The sequence below is a fragment of the Chelonoidis abingdonii genome, chromosome 15 (assembly GCF_003597395.2).
Source record: "Chelonoidis abingdonii isolate Lonesome George chromosome 15, CheloAbing_2.0, whole genome shotgun sequence".
Lineage (NCBI taxonomy): Eukaryota > Metazoa > Chordata > Testudines > Testudinidae > Chelonoidis > Chelonoidis abingdonii.
In genome coordinates this window covers 51055418-51078521 of record NC_133783.1, presented here as the reverse complement: position 1 = coordinate 51078521, position 23104 = coordinate 51055418, and the positions used below count along the sequence as shown (strand labels likewise).

The 23104-nt window shown below is 43.3% G+C and overlaps 1 protein-coding gene across 2 annotated transcripts; it reads left to right on the top strand.

The window, feature by feature from the left end:
- Positions 1–13723: 13723 nt before the first annotated feature.
- EMX2 (empty spiracles homeobox 2) lies at positions 13724–21041 on the top strand. Of its 2 annotated transcripts, XM_032780761.1 has the most exons (3): positions 13724–14499; positions 16737–16921; positions 19923–21041. In XM_032780761.1, exons 1-3 carry the CDS (start codon positions 14109–14111, stop codon positions 20088–20090), a joined length of 744 nt encoding a protein of 247 aa, XP_032636652.1. In that variant the 5' UTR covers positions 13724–14108; the 3' UTR covers positions 20091–21041. The 2 variants fall into 2 exon arrangements, with proteins under 2 accessions (XP_032636652.1, XP_032636653.1); XM_032780762.2 differs by lacking the exon at positions 16737–16921.
- Positions 21042–23104: the final 2063 nt, after the last annotated feature.

The window sequence follows — 23104 nt, the reverse complement described above, 5'->3', positions numbered from 1 at the left end:
ATAAATAAAAAAATAAAAATAAACTGAGTTCCATTGTTTGGAGTGAAAGATGTTTAGGGCTTTTCATTCACAACACAGGTTTTTGATATTGTTAAGCCAACAGCAGGCTAAGCCAAATTCACAGCCACCCTTCCATACATTTAGTTTCTCTGTACAGTGCACATGCCACCTCCTTTCCAATCTCAGCTGAAAATAAAACTTCTTCCTCAGTTACGCTTCTGAATTTCTCTCTTCCTCTGCTACTGTTTTATCTGTAGGCCCCACTTCTGTGCTGGTGTCAATGGACAAAAATCTATTGGACTCCATGGAACTGTGCCCATTTACACTAGTAGAGAATCTTGCCTTGTATTTTTAGTACTTTGCAAGGCATATTAGGATATGGCTAGTATGAAAAATGCTATACAAAACAAAGACCATTTCTACAAACTCTTACACCATCAAGGAGTTGTTACTCAGGCAAGTAGTTTTGATCAAGTCAATGGAATAACTCCAAGAGGAAAAACTACTCACAGGAGTAGGAATTTGTTGGCTTGGACTCTAAAGTAGTATTGCATCTTGCCAGCAATAAAGATAGTTCCAGTGCCACCATGAATGGGCACAAGGACAGGAATCTAGCTAAAACAGAATGGAAAATAATGTAGATGTTTATAGTTGCTCTATGTCTGGAGTGATTCACAGATAACTAGAGACCTCTGCATCAACTAGCCAGCTGAAATTTTGCAAAATGGCTACCTAAAAAGAATGTGTATCCATTTGAATTTGTTTGCAAAAGGGCATATCCAAAATAAAGTTGAAAGAGAAAATGATATTTTGTCATTTACTGGTGCCATGGTAGTTGCAGAGAAAAAGAGCTCAGGAAAAAATGATCATGCATTTTATATATGAAACAAAGAAATATTCCTTACCAAAGACCTTTAAATATTTATGCACAGATCCTCAGCTGGTGTCAGCTCAAGTTAATACAGCGAAGGTGCTTTACACCAGCTGAAGACTGGCTCATTCGTAGGGGTCTATTAAGAGATAAGGGTTTGTTTGGGTTCTTCACCTCATAGCTCGGAACAATTTAGTACTAGCTGTTCGAAAATACTGAGAAACACTCCACATGTGCAGTAAATCATAGCTAAAATATGCACATCCAAGCCATGCAGCTTGATAATTGCTCCAGCAATTTGCTTTTCTTACAGCGTGGAAAGGAGTTTCAAACACATAAGCAAAAAAGTTTGTCTAAGGGTTTAGACCATCATCATCATCATCATACCAACATGTCTCCGTGACAAACAGATGCTGGTGTGTTGACACAAAGACACACATTGTCTATTTTACTACCGTTCTGCTGCCATTAGATTTGGGATGCGGGAGGAGGAGAGACGGTTGGGCTCAGTGACCTTGTGGAGCACTAACAATTCAGTCTGTGATGCCCGGTGTCATTTAAAATCGAACCCCTTCTAGTTACCTCCGTGTATTGCGATTGAAACCCTTCAAATTATTTTGGAAACCGGTTTTGAGAGCAATTTTGCTCCTTCCCATAGCTTGTATTCACCATGGTAAAAAACAACACAACCGCAGCAATGGGCCCCTCACAGGACAGCTTGCAATAGAGCCAGACTCTGCCATTCATATTAAGGTTGAGAAGCACCTTAACTCTGCATATTGTCCAACAGATTCCATAGGGACAATTTGGAGAATAAGATCCTACTGCATGTGAGCACAAGATACAGAATCTATCCCAGCTCTTGGGTCTATTGTTGTAAAGACTGTGGCATTCTACGTCTTCCTCTCCCTTGCTTAGTACTAAATATTAGCATTTGTCCTGTGTCTGTACACACACGGAGAGACACGCAATATCCTTTTAAAACTCCTATTTTTAAAACTTCTACAGGATAGGCTATTTTGTATCATCCCTTGTGTAAAGAATGGCCAGCGGATGGTCTGAAAATCCCATCGACTCTCTGCCCCGACTTTACTCTAAATATTATTTTATATAAGAATAAGCTGTAAGTAAAAGCTAATATTTAACAAATTAAATCCCTACCCTCTAGAAAATAACACCCTCCATTCTCAAAACCTTCCAAATTAACTTTGCTTCTCCGTGTAAAATGAGGCCAGAATTTCATTTTCAAATATCACTGAGATCAAGTATCTCAGCATTCACGTTACCGCTCCAGGTATATGGACCCCTTGCCCAGCTCTTCTCGGTAGGTAAGCATGTAATTTAGGAAAAAATACAAATAAATTAGAAGTCATTCCAAAAAACACAGCAATAAGACTTGTGGTATTACAATGTCACTGCGACCCGGTTGCTGTCAGAAGTAATTCCACGCAGAGTATTTCACAGGTAAATTATAACTAGCAAAAACCCGTTATGCCTGACCGACAACCATTTCAAAAACAACCCCTGCACATAAGGTTTGTGTATTTTAAAAGAACCAACATACTTGTGAGGGATTAAACCCCGGAGCATTCCGAACATTTATTCAGCAAGTATCTATGTGAAGTGCCAGATTTGATATCTGCATCTAGATGCTTGCATAGATAGCTGCTGTGTATGGACCTCTTGAGTGGTGCGTAATAGCTAATTGGATATTTAAGTAATTCTTTTAGATTCATATTTCCGGCGGGCGATGCTTTTTTTTTTATTATTATTTCCCCCCAAGAAATGACTGAAATTGTTAGTGTCACTTTTGAGATTTCGGGTTTGTCCGTGGCTGCGCTGCGCAGCTCGGATTTAGTCTCTTTATACAAATGGATCATTTCAGGTGCTTTTGCGGAGTTTCAATCTTCCAATAAACAAATATCAACTACTCTGCTAACTTAGCTTCCCTTTCCCCATTTTCTAGTATGTTTGTTTTTAAAGTACTCATGCTACCGCCCCAGGAGCATATCAAGCGCATTAGATTTTAATAATGCACCACGGGTCACCTTCAAATCAGCAACACGGTTACCAACCACAGTTATTAAAGCCACGCTATAAAATGTTCATACTGACTCTGCCTCGCACGTCCGCTTTTGGGTACAGTTGCACTGGGCTCTCTTCTCTGGCTCTGCCTGTTTCAGCGGCAGCTGCAGTGCAGCAAGAGGCTGTGTTTGCTCTGGTGAGATCTTGATGGGCAGCTGTAAACCGTATTTTCAGCAGCAGTATTTTATTCCACAGACTGACCCAAGGCTGCCTTGCGTTGGGGAACAAGCTCTCGGCAGCCCCAGCCTCTTGCACACACTCCTGAGAAGAGATCCGGAGTGCTGTCTCGGCCCCAGAAGATTACTTGCCTCTGTGGGAGTTCTCGCTCCGGTATAGTGATTGAAAACAAATACACCAGGAGATCCCGGTTCAGGACCCTTTCATGGGCAGCCCTGAGCAGATCTCTCTTGGGTGCAAAATGTATACATGTGGGTCGCGCATCCCTCTGAAGGATCCACCGCGGAGTGTGCAACGCGCCCTTCCACCCAGGTGTCAATCTCCTCCTCTGACCTGAGAATGATCGAGGAACTATTGAAGAAAACACACGTTCCTTTTTACTGTATGATTTGAAAAAAAAAATGCCTGTACAGAAAGCGAAAAGTGGGAGGCAGGAGAATTCAGAGCGAGAGCGAAAACACGTTATGTGCACTAGTGAGCCATATGGAACACATTAACCAAGGGTGCAGACTTTTGCTGTATTCCAGTATCTAACTGCACACAGCCCAGATCCTGCCCAGGTTAAAGAGAGGGCTCGTTTAGATTCCTGACTCTCTTCAGACTAGAGCCAGTGGCCAAAGAATTGGAGTTGTTGTGAATTATGCGCCTTGAGAGTATTCTTTCATTTGTCTCCAGTGCAGATCTGCTTTATTCAAATGCCATCATGCACGGAGGCCGGTTCGCAATGCGGATCTCTACAATCAGAACCAGATCACTGACAGCTAATGATGACCTGTTACAATCAAAGGCAGGTCAGCAGCAATAGAGATCTGGTACCATCAGAGCCGCCACTAACTTTAAAATGAAAAGAAAGTATTTTATTAAACTTGATTTTAGCTAGTCAGTTTACACCTTTCAATGGTTTTTTGCAAAACTGCCGTGGCACAACTATTGAAACTATGTTGCTGCTTCTGACCATGAGAAACTAATGTTCTAGCAAATAACCGTTAGATCAAGCTCATTAAATACAATCGGGTTAAAAAAAAACAAACGGCCTCCTGTTTGTGGAAATAATTCAATCACCGAATTTAAAATTCCCTTTAATGTCTATTGTTTGCGTCCTCTCTGGCACTCTCATGTGGAATAGAGTGGTTATACAGTAATGTAGGCGAAACACTTTGTTATGGCTACCCTTGAGTTGCCTGACTTTTCTCCCTCTGTCTCTCCTGCGATAAGATCTTTGTACACGTCTAGCGATCTGTGCTCCCTTTAGCAAGTCCTACAAATAGGATATGTAGAAAGCAAATTTAGGAACACTCTCTGGAGTATTTACCTCTCAGCTGGCTTTCTCCTTAATGTGGGACTCGCTCCCTGTTCAGAATTAAAGTTTCCTAGAAGGCTGGAACAGATTTTTGTCCTTCAGACAAACAGACTATACACTCACCGACAATACTGTAGGTTGTATGTACTGTTTAGGCTGCTGCATACAACATGGCGTAACGTGGCTGTAACCTGATAGATTCGAATCCAATTTAAGAAAACCCCTATAGTGTTTTACATAAATTAAGCGTGTATAAAATGTTATACGGAGTTCTATAGGCCTGAAATATACAAGGAAACTGCTGCTTTGCTGTAGGAGTTGGTTTATGGCTCGCTGTACGTGCTTCTGTGGCGTGTAGATTCTTGACTATTTGGCAATAGACATCAGCTAGAGACAGAATTCAGCGAGGTTTTGCGTGTCAAAGCGGAATACTTATGCTTCTATTCTAAGATGCCACTGCAAGCAATTATGCACTTGAAGTCCTTGAAAAATGCACGATATAAAAAGAAATACGAATTAATTAGAATACTAAATGACACTTTAATGTGCTAATATTGAATCTCGACTTTGGAAGTTTGGTGAATTATTTGAGATTTATTCTGTCTCATTCCCCCCAAATTCTTTCTGTCGCCGGTAATTCAAACGAAGGTTGTTTGGAGGGAAGAGGAGGGGGGTTTCACCCATCACAATCAACGCCATTCTTTAAGGTTTGAAACTTGTCAAAAGATGAGATGTAGTAGACACAGTATCTAAGTGTCGAGGTCACTCCGAAATTCTGAACTGCGGGGGAGGGGGCAGTTAAATCATCGGACATGTGGTAGGCATTTCTATCATATTTAAACAAACTCAAAGACTGCTGGAAATTGACTTTAAAGTCAACACAGCTGAGTGGCCAGTCTTCAACTAACTGCGACCAGCGATCGACCCTTGTCGCCCGGGTAAGCACTATCGGTACAGCTGGATTTCTCCATTAGAACTTCCTGCGGGAGAAGTTCTGGACACACTGCTGTAGAGGCTCAGGTAGGACCAACATGGGATTTGCGGCTGGTGTTAATAAACCCTTGACAACGACAAACACACTGGAGCTGGCTGCAGAGATGGGTGAGCCTCTGCGGCGCAAAGCTGCTTTCTTCACTCCGGCAAAACTCCCAGGGAAGTGAAAGAGAACCGTGCCAGTGATCGCATGAGCAGCGTGAACAGTTTTGTTACATAAAAAAAAAAAAAAGATGCCTGGGGGTAGCAATGAAAACTGCTCCATTAATATCAAAAAGTCGGGTATTACTTCAGCAGTAAACAGCGTAGCTCAGCAGGCCGCTTACTGCTTCAGATTTTAGCTCTGAACATAAGAAAGGCCATATTGGGTCAGGCCAATGGTCCATCCAGCCCAGTATCCTGTCTGCCGATGGTGGCCAATGCCAGGTGCCCCAGAGAGAGTGAAGCTAACAGGCAATGATCAAGTGATCTCTCTCCTGCCATCCATCTCCACCCTCTGAGGAACAGAGGCTAGGGACACCATTCCTTACCCATCCTGGCTAATAGCCATTAATGGACTTAACTCCATGAATGTATCCAGTTCTCTTTTAAAGCTATTATAGTCCCAGCCTTCACAACATCCTCAGGCAAGGAGTTCTACAAGTGGCCTCTGCGCTATGTGAAGAACTTCCTTGTATTTATTTTAAACCTGCTGCCCTTTAATTTCATTTGGTGACCCCTAGTTCTTGTATTATGGGAATAAGTAAATAACTTGCCCTTATTTACTTTTTCCACATCACTCATGATTTTATATGCCTCTATCATATCCCCCATTAGTTTTCTCTTTCACAAGCTGAAAAGTCCTAGCCTCTTTAATCTTTCTTCATATGGGACCAGTTCCAAACTGCTAATCATTTTAGTTGCCCCTTTCTGAACCTTTTCTAGTGCCAGTATATCTTTTTTGAGATGAGGAGACCACATCTGTACGCAGTATTCGAGGTGCGGACTACCATCGATTTATATAAGGGCAATAATATATTCTCCTTCTTAGTCTCTATCCCCTTTTTATGACACATATGATCCGGAGAATGTTTACACAGGGATCTCACTGACAGATGCAATTCAATCTAGTCTGTTCGGAAAATAAGGTATTTTTCCAACTCTTAAAAAAAAAATCAGGTGCAACTCACCTCTAAAAGTAACATGATATTAATGGCCAACTTCAGAAAGACAAGAGTCATTCTGCATCATTGATTTCAATGCGGGACTTTTAATAAATAAATAATAGTAATTAATAATTGATAAATAATAAATGATGGCATGGTACAGCCCAGAGCATGAAAACAGGACTGCGCGGCATTTGCAGAACAAAAGGTTACATACATTCAAAGCAATGAAAATGAGTATTCCAGGGAAGGAGAGGGGATGCAAATGATGGCAAATGCTAATTGATGAGGGAGAACAAAGTGGAAGAGATAAGGCGATTATTACTCGGTAAGAAATGCAAAATCAGGAGGAACCTCTCTCCATGGAAAGAGAGGGCTCAGCATTGCACTGCCCTTTAGGAGGTGAAATTTAAGAAAAGGAACAGAGCTCGCGGACTTCCTAAGTGAGAACTGCAGGATCGGACCCCTAAAGGCATTGATTAATTCGGCTCACCCTGCGGTGGATTGTGTGCGTGTAACCTGATTTAGGGAATGATGCGCTTCTATATTTGAATGCATTCCCGTCCATAAGGAATATAAGTACCAGGTTCCCGCTCACGCTCCTTCTCTAGAAAGGCAAACTCCCCCCTCCCCAGCTCCACGAGTTACTGTGTTCTCTCATTTAATAGGAAACAGAGTAAAATTTCTCTTGTGATGGCTAGAGCATCCCAGCACAAATGCACCTTCCTTGTGGCCTGGAAATCTGCCCCGATATTCGTTTATTTGTTGGGCCTGGCGGAGCACACAGCGCTCCTTCTGTGGTTGAAACACACACTACAGAGCAGATTTCTCTCTCTCTCTGTCATCTCTGTCTTCTCCCCATCAGTTACCCAGTGGATGTACAGCCAGAAAGCCTTTTAGTCTTGGGAAAAAACAGTGAGAGCCTTGCCGCTGCTATAAACAATGAGTAAATTCTCTTTCATACAACGTTGTAGGGGCACAGGGCACTTTCCAGGCTAAACAATATCGGTATTTATACACTGTCGAAGCCCAAATAGGCCGGAACTGTGGGACTTATGGGAGATGAGATACAATTTTTAAAACTGCCATTTCTCCACCCCCCCCCCCCAAATCAGGACTACAGCTACGATTGTATTTTTACGTGAATGTTATGTAATAGCAGGGATATGTAAGAAATTATGAAAAATCTGAAATGTGTCGCTGCTCTCTGGGAGTTACACACTTTAGATATACGGCTGATCTTTTCACAGGTAATCGTGACTTTAAAATCATATCTCGGTAAATCTACAATGTCAGATACATTTGCATTTTGAAGATGTTTTTAAATTTTAGATTCCTTTGATAAACAAAACTATGTTGATACTATTTGTGTATCTTTAGAACTTTTGTCTTTAGGACAAAGTCGGATTAAATCAAATTCCCAAAACGGAAATAATCTATTTTTAGAATTCATTTGATGACGTCCCTAAGGCAACGCCCACTTATCGATCCGGATGTGTTCTGAAAATGATGGGGGAAGGGAGGATTGTTTTGTTGTTGGTCATTAAAATCAAACAGCAGAAATGTTAAGCGTGATGGCTCTTTGCGGGGGTCGAAGGTAAATAGTCGTTGCCGCTTTCCCACCGACTAGCCACTAGGTGGAGCTGCATACACACAGATACTGCGAAACTGGCGTATGGCGAAGCTGCTTGTAAGAAAGAGCCCATTGACCGAACATCAAACACTACGAGACGGTATTTATTGATTTATTTACTATTTAAACACTTGATTATAAACACACGCGTTAGAAATAATTTAAGCCCCGAATACATTTGTAAAATAGTTTCGGTTGGTCAGCTGCTTGGATTCATTTATTCATTTTATTTTCACACCAAAATGATACTCCTCACCCCCACCCCCCTTTTCCCCTTATATATTGACATTAAAAACCTATCCTCATCTGGTGTTTGGTAGCACTCAAGGCAGATTATGGATTCCCGTGTACAGCTGGGGAACCAGCTATGTTGGTAGTTGCCTGTGGTTCTAATGCCATTTTAAACCGCAAGTCACATGTTATCCAGAGGCAGGTGATTTGTAAAACATTCCTATGGGGTTTCTTAAAGATTGCAAACTCTTGGGTCTGTCTGTGTGTTTATACAGTTCCTAGCGCAATGAGGCGCTGATCCTGAGCGAGGCATTTATGCACTAGTCTATATTACTATAAATATTTTTATTAACGAAGAGAGCTAATGTTTCTGCTTGGCTGTGCATGAGATGTCCTGCTTTGCATGCTTTTGGGGGGGGGGCGCTGTGAATTGACAAGGGCGCAAATATTCAATGTGCAATGTATTCATATCAAAGATCATCACATACTCCCTTTCCCCAGTGAAACCTGTGTCCGGCAATGCAATTCCAGCAGTCAGGATCTTCCCGCATTCGCTGTGGTGTATTGCATGAGTTCAGCTATTAGCACCCACGCCAGTCCTTCCTCGCCAGGACGCATGGAGACCCTCAGGATAGTTTGACGGACCATGGTTGAGCCGGGTTCTTTGCAGTCCTGATTCGGGAGAAATCAGGCAGTCAAGTGAATAGGGGTTTTGCTGGAGCGAGGACTACAGGATAGGGCCCCGTAGTTTCGTGGAGCGCTCTGATTAGCATTGCCTCAAACTATTCTGTGTAGCCACAGCCACAGAGAAGGCCTTTTTAAACAGAGTTGTCCGATTACCTGAAACACAATACAGAATTGCCTGGGAAGTCAGGCTAGAGTCGCCAGATAACTCTTCCCGGGCCTAAACAACGTCCAGGAGAACAGAACTTTGTGCATAAGAATCATATAAGGGGATGTGATTTGTTTACACTCTGAGACCTGGGAACTAGCAAGATAGAGGCCTCTGGCATGACTCCCCATTGCAAACAGTCGTTCGTGTGTGTGATGGCTCCCCATTGCAAACAGTCGTGTGTGTGTATGTGTGAGACAGAGATGGCTCCCCATTGCAAACAGTCGCGCGCACCTGTATCTGTGTGCGTATGGGGCACTGGAAGCTCATCTCCAAACCTCATCACACTGCACAGGGCTCCGCTTTGGGTGCTACTGGGAGATGCAGCGCGTTTATTTTCTGCTCCTGGACGCTGTACAGAAGGCGGAGCTCACGCAGCGGGGACCGAGGGCCCATTGAAACGACCAGCAGGCAGCCTGGGGAGGGCCCTGGCGGCGCAATCCACCTGCTCGCTGTGAATCTCACCGGGAGACCCGAGCGGATTGAAATCAGAAACCCACCGATCTAGAGAGAGCAATTGGGGCCAGAGTTCCATGGAGCCCGTGCGAACTGCACGCACGGCGTGTTAAACTTTCTCCTGCAAATGGTGTCTCTCCTTTAATAAGTAACTCGTCCCTTTTATTCCTCGGCACGACACAGGCCCCTTCCCGTGTGATCTCTCCCACATTATTTCCACGGTACAGGCTCTGGGTGCATGAATTACCATAGATTACGCCGCTTAATGTGCTTTTAAAGGGCTTGGAGCACGCTTAAATCTATTTATCGATATTTAGGGCTCATATCACCGACTTAAGTTGTGTGTTTAGCCAACTAATTGTCCTCTCCCCTTCCCCCACCACCGCCAACTTACTTTGTCACAGAAACTTCTAGCTAAAGGCGCATAACACTCGGGAGAAAGACCTGGATCGCCAACTGGGCTGAGCTGAGAACACAAAGAACTAGCTTCATGCTCGGGGAGTCAGACCCTCTTTCCTAACGCTCAGGCCGTCTCCGCTAGTAAACAGCCCTCCTGCCCCAGAGAGGGCAAAGATCCGGGGCCTGCCCCCGCTTTTGTCTCTTGCTTTGAGAGATGAACATTACTTTGGAAACACAAGGCTAATGCAGTTGAGGCCAGACATGTAATTTGATTGCAAATCCAGTGCACCACTCCCTCCGAGCTATTCTGCTTTACAGAATATTTTAAGCAAATCGTGGATTGTTATCACGGGGTTAGTGCCAGATTTTCTGTTCTTCTCCGCCAAGAAAACATCAAGACTAGTCAATCAAGAAGCAACAAGCTCTATAGGAGAAGTTCAGAGAGAACCGCACTATAAGGAGCTTCGAGATGTTAGCGGGAAAGTTAGAGTTACATACAGAAGTCACAGAAAGTGTTTCTAAGGACTACAGCTATCCTCTCTCTCTCTCTAGGTGATGTAGCCCTTAGAAACACACGCATACACACAAAACTGCTGTAGCCTTTAGTGTGCATACATGCACAGTATATATCTGAAACCTGCCCTGTGTTAATTTGCAGCTATGCGTCTACATTCTGGACCACAAACGTTTATAAAGACGAAAACGAGAAATAGTCCTGGATTATGAACAGGGAAACTATTCCCAGGTTTTAAACAATTCTTGGGGTGGGGAAAGTGTTGGCGATGGTTTCCTCCCTCCCTCTCCCCAAAGGAAAATAAAATAAAACAAAACAAAGAAATGATAGCCTAGGCCGGTGGCCTTTCAGAGCAGCTTGCCCTCAGATTCCAAAGCCAGGGCCGGGAGAATGACATACTGTATCCAGAGCTCCGGTTTGTTTTAAACGAAAAGGCTCAGCGGCTAAAGGCAAGCGAATTCCATCTGGTAGCGTTATCCCAGGGTACATCCCGCTGACTTTACCCGCCCGAGGCTTCCTACTGACTTTCTACAGAGGAGGCCTCTAGCGTGAGTAAGGAGAGGAAAACTGGACCTCAAGATCGTTGGACCAGACAATCCGGCTTTCTGTGCGAAATCAGGGATTTAAAGTGGAGATTCCCCACCACCCTCCAAGCTGGGGTGTCCTCTTTTGGGTATAGATCGCAGAGACTAAAGCAGCCTCCTTCGCCGAGCGGCGGAGAAAAGGGCCCTTTTAGGAAGGAATTTAGGACTAAATAGCATTTCTGCGTCATAACATACCAATGATGATCATTTATAATTCATGATAGGGTTCTTTTGAGTGTGAATTCTGCACACACACACACACACACATACAGAAATTGCTGATGTCTTTGATGCTGTTTCCAAAATATCTCCGCGATAATGTCAGGATGGATGGAACTAAGGACCTAAAGTTGAAGAATGATAAAGCATTCAAAGGCAGATTCATCCTGGAAACTCAGGTAAACGTGAATCGGTTTTAAATATACGCCCACAAAACAGAGAAAAGTTGTTCTTAGGAGCAAGAGGAAGTTCCCCTTTTATTCTGAAAGCCCAGTGACAATGATCAACCCCCTGTTCAGTTACACAGACAAATCAGTCATCGTTGGTGTACACTCTGAACGACACTGATTTTGAGAAACAGAAAAGGAACCCAGATCTCTGAAACAGTCACCATGGCACTGCATTATGAGATAGAGAGACTCGCTGCCATAAGCAATAAATAAATAAAAAGTTAAAAGACTTATTCTCACGACATGATAGTGATTCAAAGGGCATAGAACATAGGGGGACACAACTAGGCTGGAAAAGAAAAAAAATCTACCTCTGAAACAAACGCAGTTCAGCATGTTTATAATCTATACACACGTATACGTGTGCGAGAGAGATTTCTCCAAATATGTGTAACTTTAACATAACTCATGTAAATTCTAATAGTAGAATTGTGTTACAGACATACAAACTCTACTGTGTGTTTTTTATATTCAAACACATTTATAAACGCATATATGTGTATGATTTTTTTACATCAGATATAAAATTATATATACAGGGTACACCTATTCAGGACATATTATACATTGGTAAATATTGATACACATAGACACGAATATTTACACACATGGACATTTGAATGTTTTATATATATGTCACATAATTCTACCTATTTCCTATTCTCCTGAAAATATCAGTTGGCTGCAAAAGAATCGACTGCTTAACACAGAAAGCGGAGAAGAGGAGGGCGACAGAATTAAGCTGGCTAATTACTGGGAAAGGAGCATGTATATTTCTATATGACGACTGTAAAATATTGTAACACTATAAAGTAAATGATTGGTTTTATTTAAAGGAAGAAAGAAAAAGGAAAAGGAAAAGAAGGAAATGTTAGGTTGCTTTCCCAAGGCTTTTGGCAACCCCAAGTTTAATAGAAACACTCATTTATATTAGCAATTCTGCATCTTTAAGATAAATTACACAGCAGCGTAATAGATTTAAAATACGCCAGATTTTTTATCATTAATTGTAAATGTGCAAAATACCTGCTGGTACTTCACTTTAGAAGAATATAATTGGCAAAAATAAGAGGCTGATGAATAGATAATAGATCCTTAACTACCAATAAACAGTAAGCAGCAGCCAGCAGTATTAAGATATGATCATAATTATTCTACAGCACCAGCCAATAGGAGCGGGAGAACTCGGCCCTAAAATCATCCCCAAACCTAAAGGTAATCTCGAAAATACGGATAGGGCTGAGATTTCTGACTTGCTCGCCTGTCCCCTTGCAGTAACCCCGCGTGCCCTGGTTTTGCAGACTGCAAACATCTTCCTGGGGCTGCTCGCCATTGGGCCCATCGCGGTGGAGTGAGTGTAAGTAGGCAATCGCCCATAAGGAAGTTCGCAACAAATAAAGAAAACAAAATACCAACATCCCAGGCGTTTTCATTGCAAACAACTATTTCAAAAGTGAATGCCTCTAACTGTGGGGGCATCCCAGGGGGACTCTGACATTCCCAGGGTTGTTTGAATTCTTGGGGATCCGGGCATCCGTATATCGGAGTTTGGAAACACCTTTGCATCAGGGGAGAGGCTAGGCGGGCGAGTGAGGGGCATGCTTCAGGCTGGCAGGATACGCAAAGCTGAACATGCAATCAGTCTTCTGAAAGGCTGAATCGGAGCGAATCCACTTCGGCCGATTTTAGAGCATCAAGAGTAACCTCCCGGCCCAGCATTCGAGGGGGAAAATCCCTGAGCTCCTACCTACCTTGGCTGTATCTGGCTGGGTTGCCGGAAGGAAGGACGGATCTGCGGCTGAGTGGCTGGAGAGGTGAGGAGCCCGGCCGGGGACACCAGCGCTCTGGAGTGAGTGGAGAGAGAAACACTCCGTTCCGGGCCCTGGATCCATCCCTCCAGGATCCCAGCTGCCAGAGCTCGCCTCCCCTCTGACGCACTTTAAAGAGTCTCCCCCTTTCAACCTCCAGGCGAGTAATAGCGACCAATCATCAAGCCATTTACCAGGCTTCAGAGCAAGCTGTTTATGTGATCCCAGCACTAATTAGGCTCATGAACTAACAAATCGTTTGCACAACTTGTGAAGGGACCGATCACATCCATGGATTGTCTTTGGACTTAGAGCAGCCGCCTTCCGCAGGAGGGAAACTTCTCCCGGCAACTTTTTTGGTGTGTGTGTGTGTGTGTGTGTGTCGCTCTCTCTCCCCTTTTGGGTGCCGCTTGCCGCCGCCGCCTCCTCTCCGCCAGCCCCTGTCTATTTATGTGTGTATCTAGCCCTCCTGAAGTCACTCCCCGTTGCAAACTTCCCCGGCTCCGGGCGGACTTGGGGGGCTGCGGAGCCCGCTTCTCGCGCACCAGAGACAGACTCCAGCCGCCGCAGCATGTTCCAGCCCACGCCGAAGCGGTGTTTCACTATCGAGTCGCTGGTGGCCAAAGACAGCCCCTTGCCCGCGTCTCGCTCCGAGGACCCTATCCGGCCGGCGGCGCTCAGCTATGCCAACTCCAGCCCGATGAATCCTTTCCTCAATGGGTTCCACTCCGCCGGCAGAGGGGTCTACTCCAATCCGGACTTGGTCTTTGCAGAGGCCGTCTCCCACCCGCCTAACCCGGCCGTGCCGGTGCACCCCGTCCCCCCTCCCCACGCCTTGGCCGCCCACCCACTGCCTTCCTCTCACTCCCCGCACCCGCTGTTTGCCTCGCAGCAAAGGGACCCTTCCACTTTCTACCCCTGGCTAATACACAGATACCGATATCTGGGCCACCGGTTCCAAGGTACGTGCCACTTCTCTTCCTTTGCCAGCCGCGCGCCGGATGCGCGCCGGATCGATCCTGTCCCCATACCCTGACCTGGTGGGGCGGGACTCGGGGGATCTGGAAAGCTTGGGGGTGAAATTTGACGGCTGCAAAGCCCAGTCTAATGGTGTGCGGTGTGGGGAACGGAGGACGCCTTTTAAAAGGCGAAGAAGGGGAGACAGGATCAGAGCTCTGCTAAAGTCCTCAAACTGGGCGCAGGTTTGGCGGTTCTTAGGGAAGTTTTTCTTGTTTTCTCGTTTTTCTTTGCCCCGCTATCGAACTGGAGAAGCTGTCAGCGGAAGCTGCGTGTGCTGGGCGTGGGGGAGGGCAGCACGATGGGGCGGGGGATTAGCAGTTGTTTTAAAGTGGTTTAAAGATCAGTCATAAAAGTGGTGGGTTTTTTTTTTTAAATCACCGCTAAAAACTGTCGCCAGTTTTCAAAGGGTTCGCCGGCTCAGTGGCAGCCCCGCTCTGGATCTTGGCCTGCCAGAAACATCCTGCCAAGCAGGGCTGCGGGGAACATCAAACGTCGTTTTAGACACGAAGTAGACCTTGTTGTATTTTCGTTATATTTCTCCCTTGAGAAGGCAGATGAGCTTCGCCAAGGCAGAGCCGGCGCGAGGAAGAGTTTCCGTTTATATATATATACCTATAAATTCGCTGACTTCCTATTGTTTACAATAACAAAATAATAATCACAACAAAAAACAAAGTGAGCTGTTCTTGTCTTAAAAGAAAACGAACGCGGATGAGAAAGAGAGGGAGAGCACATTTTTTCTTGGGGGGGGAGGAGAAAGGTGAATTTCACTCAGAGTTCTTTAGAGTTGTCAAATGACTAATAACCAGTTGAGGGGAAATACGCTTATGGCACACAATCAATAAACAAATTCCCCCTTGCCCCAGTTAATTTAACCCTTTGCTAACAGCTTTGTTTTTCCCCAAAGAAAGATCAGGTTTCTTTTCTGCGATGTCCCATCCACTTTTGTGTGTGTGTGTTTTGACATTCACGAGTTCAAGCCGTTAAAAAAAAAAATCAATCTTATTTATTCTGAAAGCAGCGGTCTGGGTTTTTTTTAGACTGCAAAATGCAACCCTTGATGTCCCTCCGCAGAGAGCGAGAGCCTTTCTGAAGAAAGGGAGACGCGGTTCAAAACGGATTATAGCCTCTCAGAACAAAATTACAGGTTTCGCTGACCAAATTATTTGTCCCAGTTATCAGCAGATTGGTAAAGAGCGGGCGGAAATGTCCCAGTGTTATGCCACACACTGGTTTAAATCACAACCTCCTATTGGGGAGATCTTTAAAGAAAACTGAAAAGGACCTAGCTGGTTCTTCGTTGGTTTTGTAACCGTGCAAGAAACGATTCCAATTAGTCGAAAATGGCGATCGGTCCTAGGGAAACAAACCAACCGACCAGCCCTTCACGTCCGCAAAACGCGTATTCAGATTTACGCTCCCTAAAGTTTGTTTGTGTGTTTATTTTTATGAAAATATGTTAGTCCTGCTGCTGCAATCGCAAGGGGTTGGTACATAGAGATTTCAGGGTAGCCAGCCCCTCACTGGCATTAGCTTTTCACGTATGCTGTAGTTCCTGCTGTAGTGCCGGCTTAAACTGCGTGTAACTATTTAAAAGATACTGTAAAAAAATTAAAAAACTGGGGGAGGGGTGGAAATAACAAAAAAAAATCTCTGGAATGTAGTTTTTGGAGGGTGAACCAGGGTCGGATCTGAAGAATATGGAGCTATCTCTCAACAGTCGAGTTCTGCACAGATATCACCACACACTCCCCTGCGCATCTGCGGAATATATAATATCGGAATAAGTGGACAGGTCCAATTGTGAATAATTGCCATTCTTATTAGGTTTAAAATAGAACCATCGGTTTAATCTACACCCAGTTGTGAATTCCTAACTGCTGCTACAATAAATAAGTAACACAGATATGACAGCGGCGGTCTCTCCATCCATTAATTTTTAATATACCCATAAAGGTGGATTTTATTGTATTGATTAATTTCTCGTGCTGATCTGGGGTCTCGCCTTTTTTTCTGCATGGCAGGGAAAACAGTATATAAAGAAGGAGTTTTTAAAAAAAAGAGTAAGAATTTTCCCCACCGGATAAGAGTGAGAAAGTAACGCTAGGGCTAAATAATACGAATGGAGTGTATTTGTGGAAAGGTGTGTTGCTAATCTCTGTTTTGCCCTGCTGTCCAGGGAATGAAACCAGCCCAGAGAGCTTCCTCTTGCACAATGCACTGGCCAGGAAACCCAAACGGATCCGTACAGCTTTCTCCCCATCCCAGTTACTGAGACTGGAGCATGCCTTTGAAAAGAATCACTATGTAGTAGGAGCAGAAAGGAAACAATTGGCACACAGCCTCAGCCTCACGGAAACTCAGGTAAGGACCCAGACAGGAAGTTGCTGGGGCCGGAATGTTAGGTCTAATCATGTAACTAAAAAACACGCTGGCAAACTGCAAGGTGCAGAGTAAAAGATATACAACGTTTCTGCAAACGCAGGGATTCATCTCTAATATAAATAGGGTGGAGGTGTATGCCGAGCTCAGTATGGCTTTCCGCTGTTTGGTTTATATAAACTACGTCCTATTTATTAAAACAACCCACCTTAGTTAAAAATTACAGGGGTCACAATTATGATTATGAATAATGTCCAAAGTAAACCATAGTTCATTTTTTCCTTGTGAGTTATCTGTGGTCATTCAGTTCTAACTGATCGCTGTATGTATAATACATTAAGATGATAAATGAATTACTACATCAATGTTAATATTAAAAATCTCGATTTGCATTTTCAAATGACAACTTCTTGCTCAACTTTGCGGGTTCTTCGTGCCAATCTGAGTAACACTATATCCCTGCATAGAGCTCCTGGAAAACTGTGATATGTAACTAGCGGAGATATAAAGATAAAAATTAAGCACAGACATTTTACTAACCAAAATGACTTAAATTATATCTGTGTCGACTGGCTGAGGTCCAGAATTTTAACGTGGGATATATTTTGTTTAGCTGATCTGTATATTGCAAGTGACAATTACAACTCTGTCCTACATTGTATGTGTGCAAAGCGAGCAGTGCCTCTGATGACACCACAGACAGATTGTTGCAGTCAGTCTGAACGATTTGGGCTTGCATCAAAGATGTTGGAAGGAAACAGATTGGAATAATTGCATTGTTTGAGAATTGTCAAGACAGATCATATTAGTTTCTTGAAGCATATGTGAGGCTAATTCTACTTCAGAGGCTTCTTAACGATCCAGCCGTAAGAGTTTATGGTATGGATGAGCCATTTCGTATTTAGGATGCATGTGAACTGTCTAAGGCGTGTATTTAAAGCCAGATGGGTTATTTAGATATAGATTTTTAGTTTCTTCTGAACTCTGCTGCTCAGGTCTCTTATGTTTTACGCGGTTTTGTTAGTGCCATAGGAGAGTTTGGTTGTTTTTTTTCCGGGGGGAGGGGTGTCCGGGAGACTCACCGTGAGGAATTTCGGAGGGGATTGTCTCTGCTACAGTACGTGGCACTGTATTTAAGAGGAAAAAAACTCATCTCCAGTCGCAGCCTAGTTCAAAGTTCCCAGTAAACAGTAACGCTCTCTCTGCGGATTAAGTTGTAACACTTTTTTTTTCTTTTCGGGGGGAAGCAATAAAGAGGTTGCAGCTTTTGTTTTAAAATGTCTCCCTAACAAAACAATAAAAATGGATCGCCACTTTTATGAGGTTCTCCGAACAAGGGGCCGGTCACAGGCTTATTTCCACTGGAAAGCTGTATTTAAGGTGGTCTTTGTCCTGCTTGATTCCGAAGCTGGTTGGAGTCTTTTGTCCAGATGTCAAACCCCTCGTTCCCTACAAACGAGCTCCCCTTTGGAGATCAGCAGGCAGAAATGAACCGTCCTCCCCTTCAATTAGCAAACTAAAAGCAAATTAAACTCACCCCTTGTTCCCCGCTCAGCTTTTTAATGGGAGACTTTTGGAGAATATGAAAATGCAGCAGAGATGTGTGCCTGGCATGGTAGTGGCTGTATTCTGAAGAGCCAGCGAAGCGGGTTAAACCAGCTTATTAAAATGCTCCAGTTCTCTCCCTCTTCTCCCCCCGCCCCATTTCTGGGGCCTTTATCAGGCACTTTCAGACAGAACCAGAGTCTGAACTGCTTTTAAAAGAATAACCACCAGTGTTTACCTTTGGCCACTCCAAGGAGTGTGGCCAGCTCTCGAGATAAACTTCTGGATCAATACTATCTGTAATTAAATGACTGAAGTAATCTAGCGTACATTTAAGTCAGATTTATTCCACTCGGAACAAATTTCAGAGAGGCGGTTTTTGGGGCACTTGATGAGTTTGCTTTAATACGATCGCTTCTGAACGTCACTGACACAACAACCGCTGTGTCAAATGCCTCGGGTTTGTAATGTTTGCTAGGCGCTTTTTTTTTTTTTTTTTTGGCGAAGGGTGGGGAGTGGGGAGAAGAGAAATGTTCTCAAGGAGACACGTCTATAATGTTAGAATCCTGCACCCCCTGGGAAAGCAAAGGCCCTAAGTGGGATTTTAAAAGGCTCGCCATCTCTTCTTTGTAATTAATAGCATTTTAAAGGGAGTTTGAACAGTTTCACTGTTCAGAATAGTTATTCCAAGGTTCAGCCGGATCCGGATGTTAAAGAACAGTCGATGCTGCAGTACACGTTCACCCCTACCCCTCCAAAATGCGATTAAACCGATCGATCCAAGACTCTGTTCCTAAAAAGGGCCTACCTTGAATAAAGGCATTGCACGTCCCAGACGTTGAATAACTACTCCACACTTAAACTGGGGCCATGTAAAACTAGAAGTTCTGATGATGTGTTTGTATTATGACCGGAGCGGCTGGTTCTTTTGAAAGATTATGTGCAATTGGTTGTAGAATTTAGTAGTTGTTTTCCCAAAGATACTTCATGTGTAATGCGGTGTATGGAAAAGTCTTGCGTATTACACAGAACCTATGTGCGTTTAGAGAGAGTATATATATGTGGGGGTCTATATAGGTGAATGTAGTCATCCATTGTGGGTGTGGGTGTATAGACGTACACACTTTCTCTTTATATATCACCCTATATAGACACCGGCAAACTGTTTTCACGCACACCGCGAGTGTCTGTCTCTATGTATACCCACGTACGCTGTATGTATACACACACACATACGTAGACGCGGAGTTCCGGACCCCCTTCCAAGTAGATTTCTTCAACCCCTTAAGAAAATAGACCTAGATTCCCCCCGCCCATACAACATTCCTTAAGGGGAGCAGAAATCTTCAAAGGGAACCAGTGTAATGACCTCCCCGGTTTTCTGGGGTGTTAAAGTGAAACCAGCCAAGTAATCCCCAACTTTCTTTCCCACCTGCAGGTAAAAGTGTGGTTTCAGAACAGAAGGACAAAGTTCAAGCGACAAAAGTTGGAAGAGGAAGGTTCAGACTCACAACAGAAGAAAAAAGGGACTCATCACATTAATCGGTGGAGAATTGCCACGAAACAAGCCAGCCCAGAAGAAATAGACGTCACTTCAGACGATTAAAAACTGGCCCTTGGACTTTCAGCCAACCAAAAAAAAAAGTGTTCAAAGGATCACACACAAGACAGTGGCGTTGCAAGGAAGATACATAAAGGCTTCATCAAAATGCAATTTCTCGTCTAGGAAGCAGCTGAGAGCGAATGAGCGAACGATCCAAAAATGTGGCACTGCTGGCACCAGTCTGGCAAAGGGGGGATCTGTCAATCAAAGCCAAACCACCGAGACAAGATGATTGACAGGTATTCCGTTTCTCGCAGTCCACTTTTAAAAACAAAACAACCAGAGAAAACAAAAACAAAACAAACCCCTCACAGGACATATTGCACATCACGGTTTGTCCCGCCTTTAAGAGAGAATTCCATACACAGCCCAGAACCACGCCTGTTTCAGAAGCTTGAATTGCATGTGTAAAAGCCGTGTGGGCAAAACCAAGTTCCTAAAGACAGAAATGGAGTGTCATTTGTTTTCCCTTTGAGACAGGTGCTGTGTGCTTTTTAATTTTATATTACGAGAAATGTGCCGTCTGTAAACATTTTATGATAACTTCTGGCGTCAAAGTGATTGTGAAAGCTAAATGAAGTAGCAGTAACCATAGTGTTCCTCCCAAATGGACAACATGGTGGGATGGGGTGGGGATGGTTTTGACTTTTGCTGCAGAAAAAAAATATCATTTAAAATATAATAGTCCCATTATGAAGCTTAATTTTTTTTGTTTAAGTCCAATGATGATAGGGTCCCCAAATGACAAAACTTCCAAAACCTGGCAGTAGCCATGTAAAGGACTTTGTATAAAGGATGGATTCCGAATGGCCATCTTTATTGGAGGCAAGTTTCAAGCACTGAGCTTATAATATTCCAAGATTATAGAGCTACTAAAAAAAGTGACAAATGTTTTCTTAATGTCTTCTATACCAGAATGTAAATATTTTTGTGTTTCGTGTTTAATTTGTTAGAATTCTAACACACTATATACTTCCAAGAAGTATGTCATTGTCAATATTTTGTCAATAAAGATTTATCCATATGCCCTACGTTTTTAAGCAATATTTTCCCGCGTTTTTTAAATCTTGAAAACCTTGCAAATTCGTTCCCCTTTTTAATTTTTGTTATTGTAGTGACTTCACACCCTAAACATTCAAGTCAATTTCGGCACCACGGTGCGCTGACTGGCTTTTTATTCATGAATTCACTCGCTTCTAAATAGAATGTTGAAACAAAATAACCCAGAGATCAGAGCTACTTTTTTTTTCTAATACAGAAAGGGCAATAGATAAATAATTCAGCCAATTGCAGCCAACATAGGAGAATCCTCTATTTATTTTTTTTTGCGGGATTTCTGTTTTTTTTAAAGTTAGTTTTTTTTTATTTTATTTTGAAAATAGGACACGAGAGATGTATGTAGTGACCATTTGGCGGGTCGTATGTTGGTCGCGGGGACCGATTCTGGGGAAAATGTTAAAAAACCTCGAACATGAAAGTGTGTGTGTTGGGGGACGCGTGGGGGAGGGGGAGTGGCAACCAATCCTTGAGGAAACTAGCTGGTTTTCTGGGGGTACACAGTTGTATTTTCATGCTTCATTTGTTCCTTAGCCTGATAGACTGCATTAATCAGTTTTATTTCCATTGATAGAGAAACCTCGTCTGCTCTGTTCGAACTACAAAGAATCCTGCAAGCTTTTGTGAAAGTGCAAATCAGTTTAGGCAATTATCATACCGGGAATATGAAGGGGAAAGAGGAGGCATTGCCCAGTGGTCTCCTTTAATCTCTTAATCCGTGGGTCCAGGGGGGCTAGTTGGACATAATTTAGGACAATCTGACTACCCTTTACACTGTGATAAGGAGAAGTTACAATGCATCGCGAAAATACTAGCTTTGTTAAACATCCTGCCTTGAAAATTTAAGATTAGACATTCCAGGCACGTGTTGGCACTATAGGGTACTAGGTCATTGGTTGTTTTTTTTTAAAGTCCGATCTTATTATTTTTTAAACACCGCTGCTCTTTATTCAATAATGGTGACTTTCCATTCAAATATCAGAGGCCCAGACAGGGTGAGATGCATGTCGCAATGCAGTTCCCTATCTCTAACCCAAGATCATTATTTAGGGGCGCTAGTCCCCAAGTAAACTTCTCTCTACGTTCCCCTCCTAAACAGCTGGTTGTGCGGATCCTGAAATGAATCCGGGCGAATTCGTCACCTCAGATTCGCCCAACTTTGCTTGAGTTCTACTTCAAACCCATGCAAATAGGCCAGATCGCAGTTAAACAGCAGACTTGGGCCTTTCTGTAAATTGTTTCCCATCTTGATAAAAGGCTTATTTCTGCAGGAGCTATATACTTTTTTTTTCCACCGCAAGGAAAAAGAGAGAGAGAAAATTTAAGCGTCCTATGTAGCGTAACAGCAATAAAATCTTCAGAGAATGCCATTAGCTTTGAAAAAAAAACTCTAAAAGCTTTATTACAAACCAAGCTTTGAAAATAGGGGGGATTAGGAGTCTGAAAGGGTCCCACAATGGTTAGAAGAAAAGGTTTCATGCTAATGAGGTTAATGCCCTTTGTATCTCAGGACTCCACAACTTCATTACTCACTATCTCAGGCAGCACCGAGCGGCTCAGAACACTGCAATCCACTCCAGCTTTTCCCTTCCCTGCCTAAAGAAGGATTTGATAGCAGCTCTGTTCAAACTAGATAATTATATCTTTTCAAGTCGGAATTAAGATAAAGAAAGTGAAGCAAAGGCGGCTAGCCTTGATCCACTGCAAACAAATTTGGCGCACTTTCTAGTCTCTCTCCCCCTGCCTCAAAAGGCAGGACAGTCAGCTTATTAGACCCTCATTTGCTTTATTAATTCATCTATTTAAAGTGGCGGGATTAGAGAGTTTAATGTGGACGCTGGGTGCCAAGCAACACTGAAATATAAATATTTGTGAGATGATATCCGAGCGGGCTTTTAAAATATATTTTATATTAAATGGCTCAGGGAAGCGGATCGTGTTGGCGAAACCGAAACTCTAGA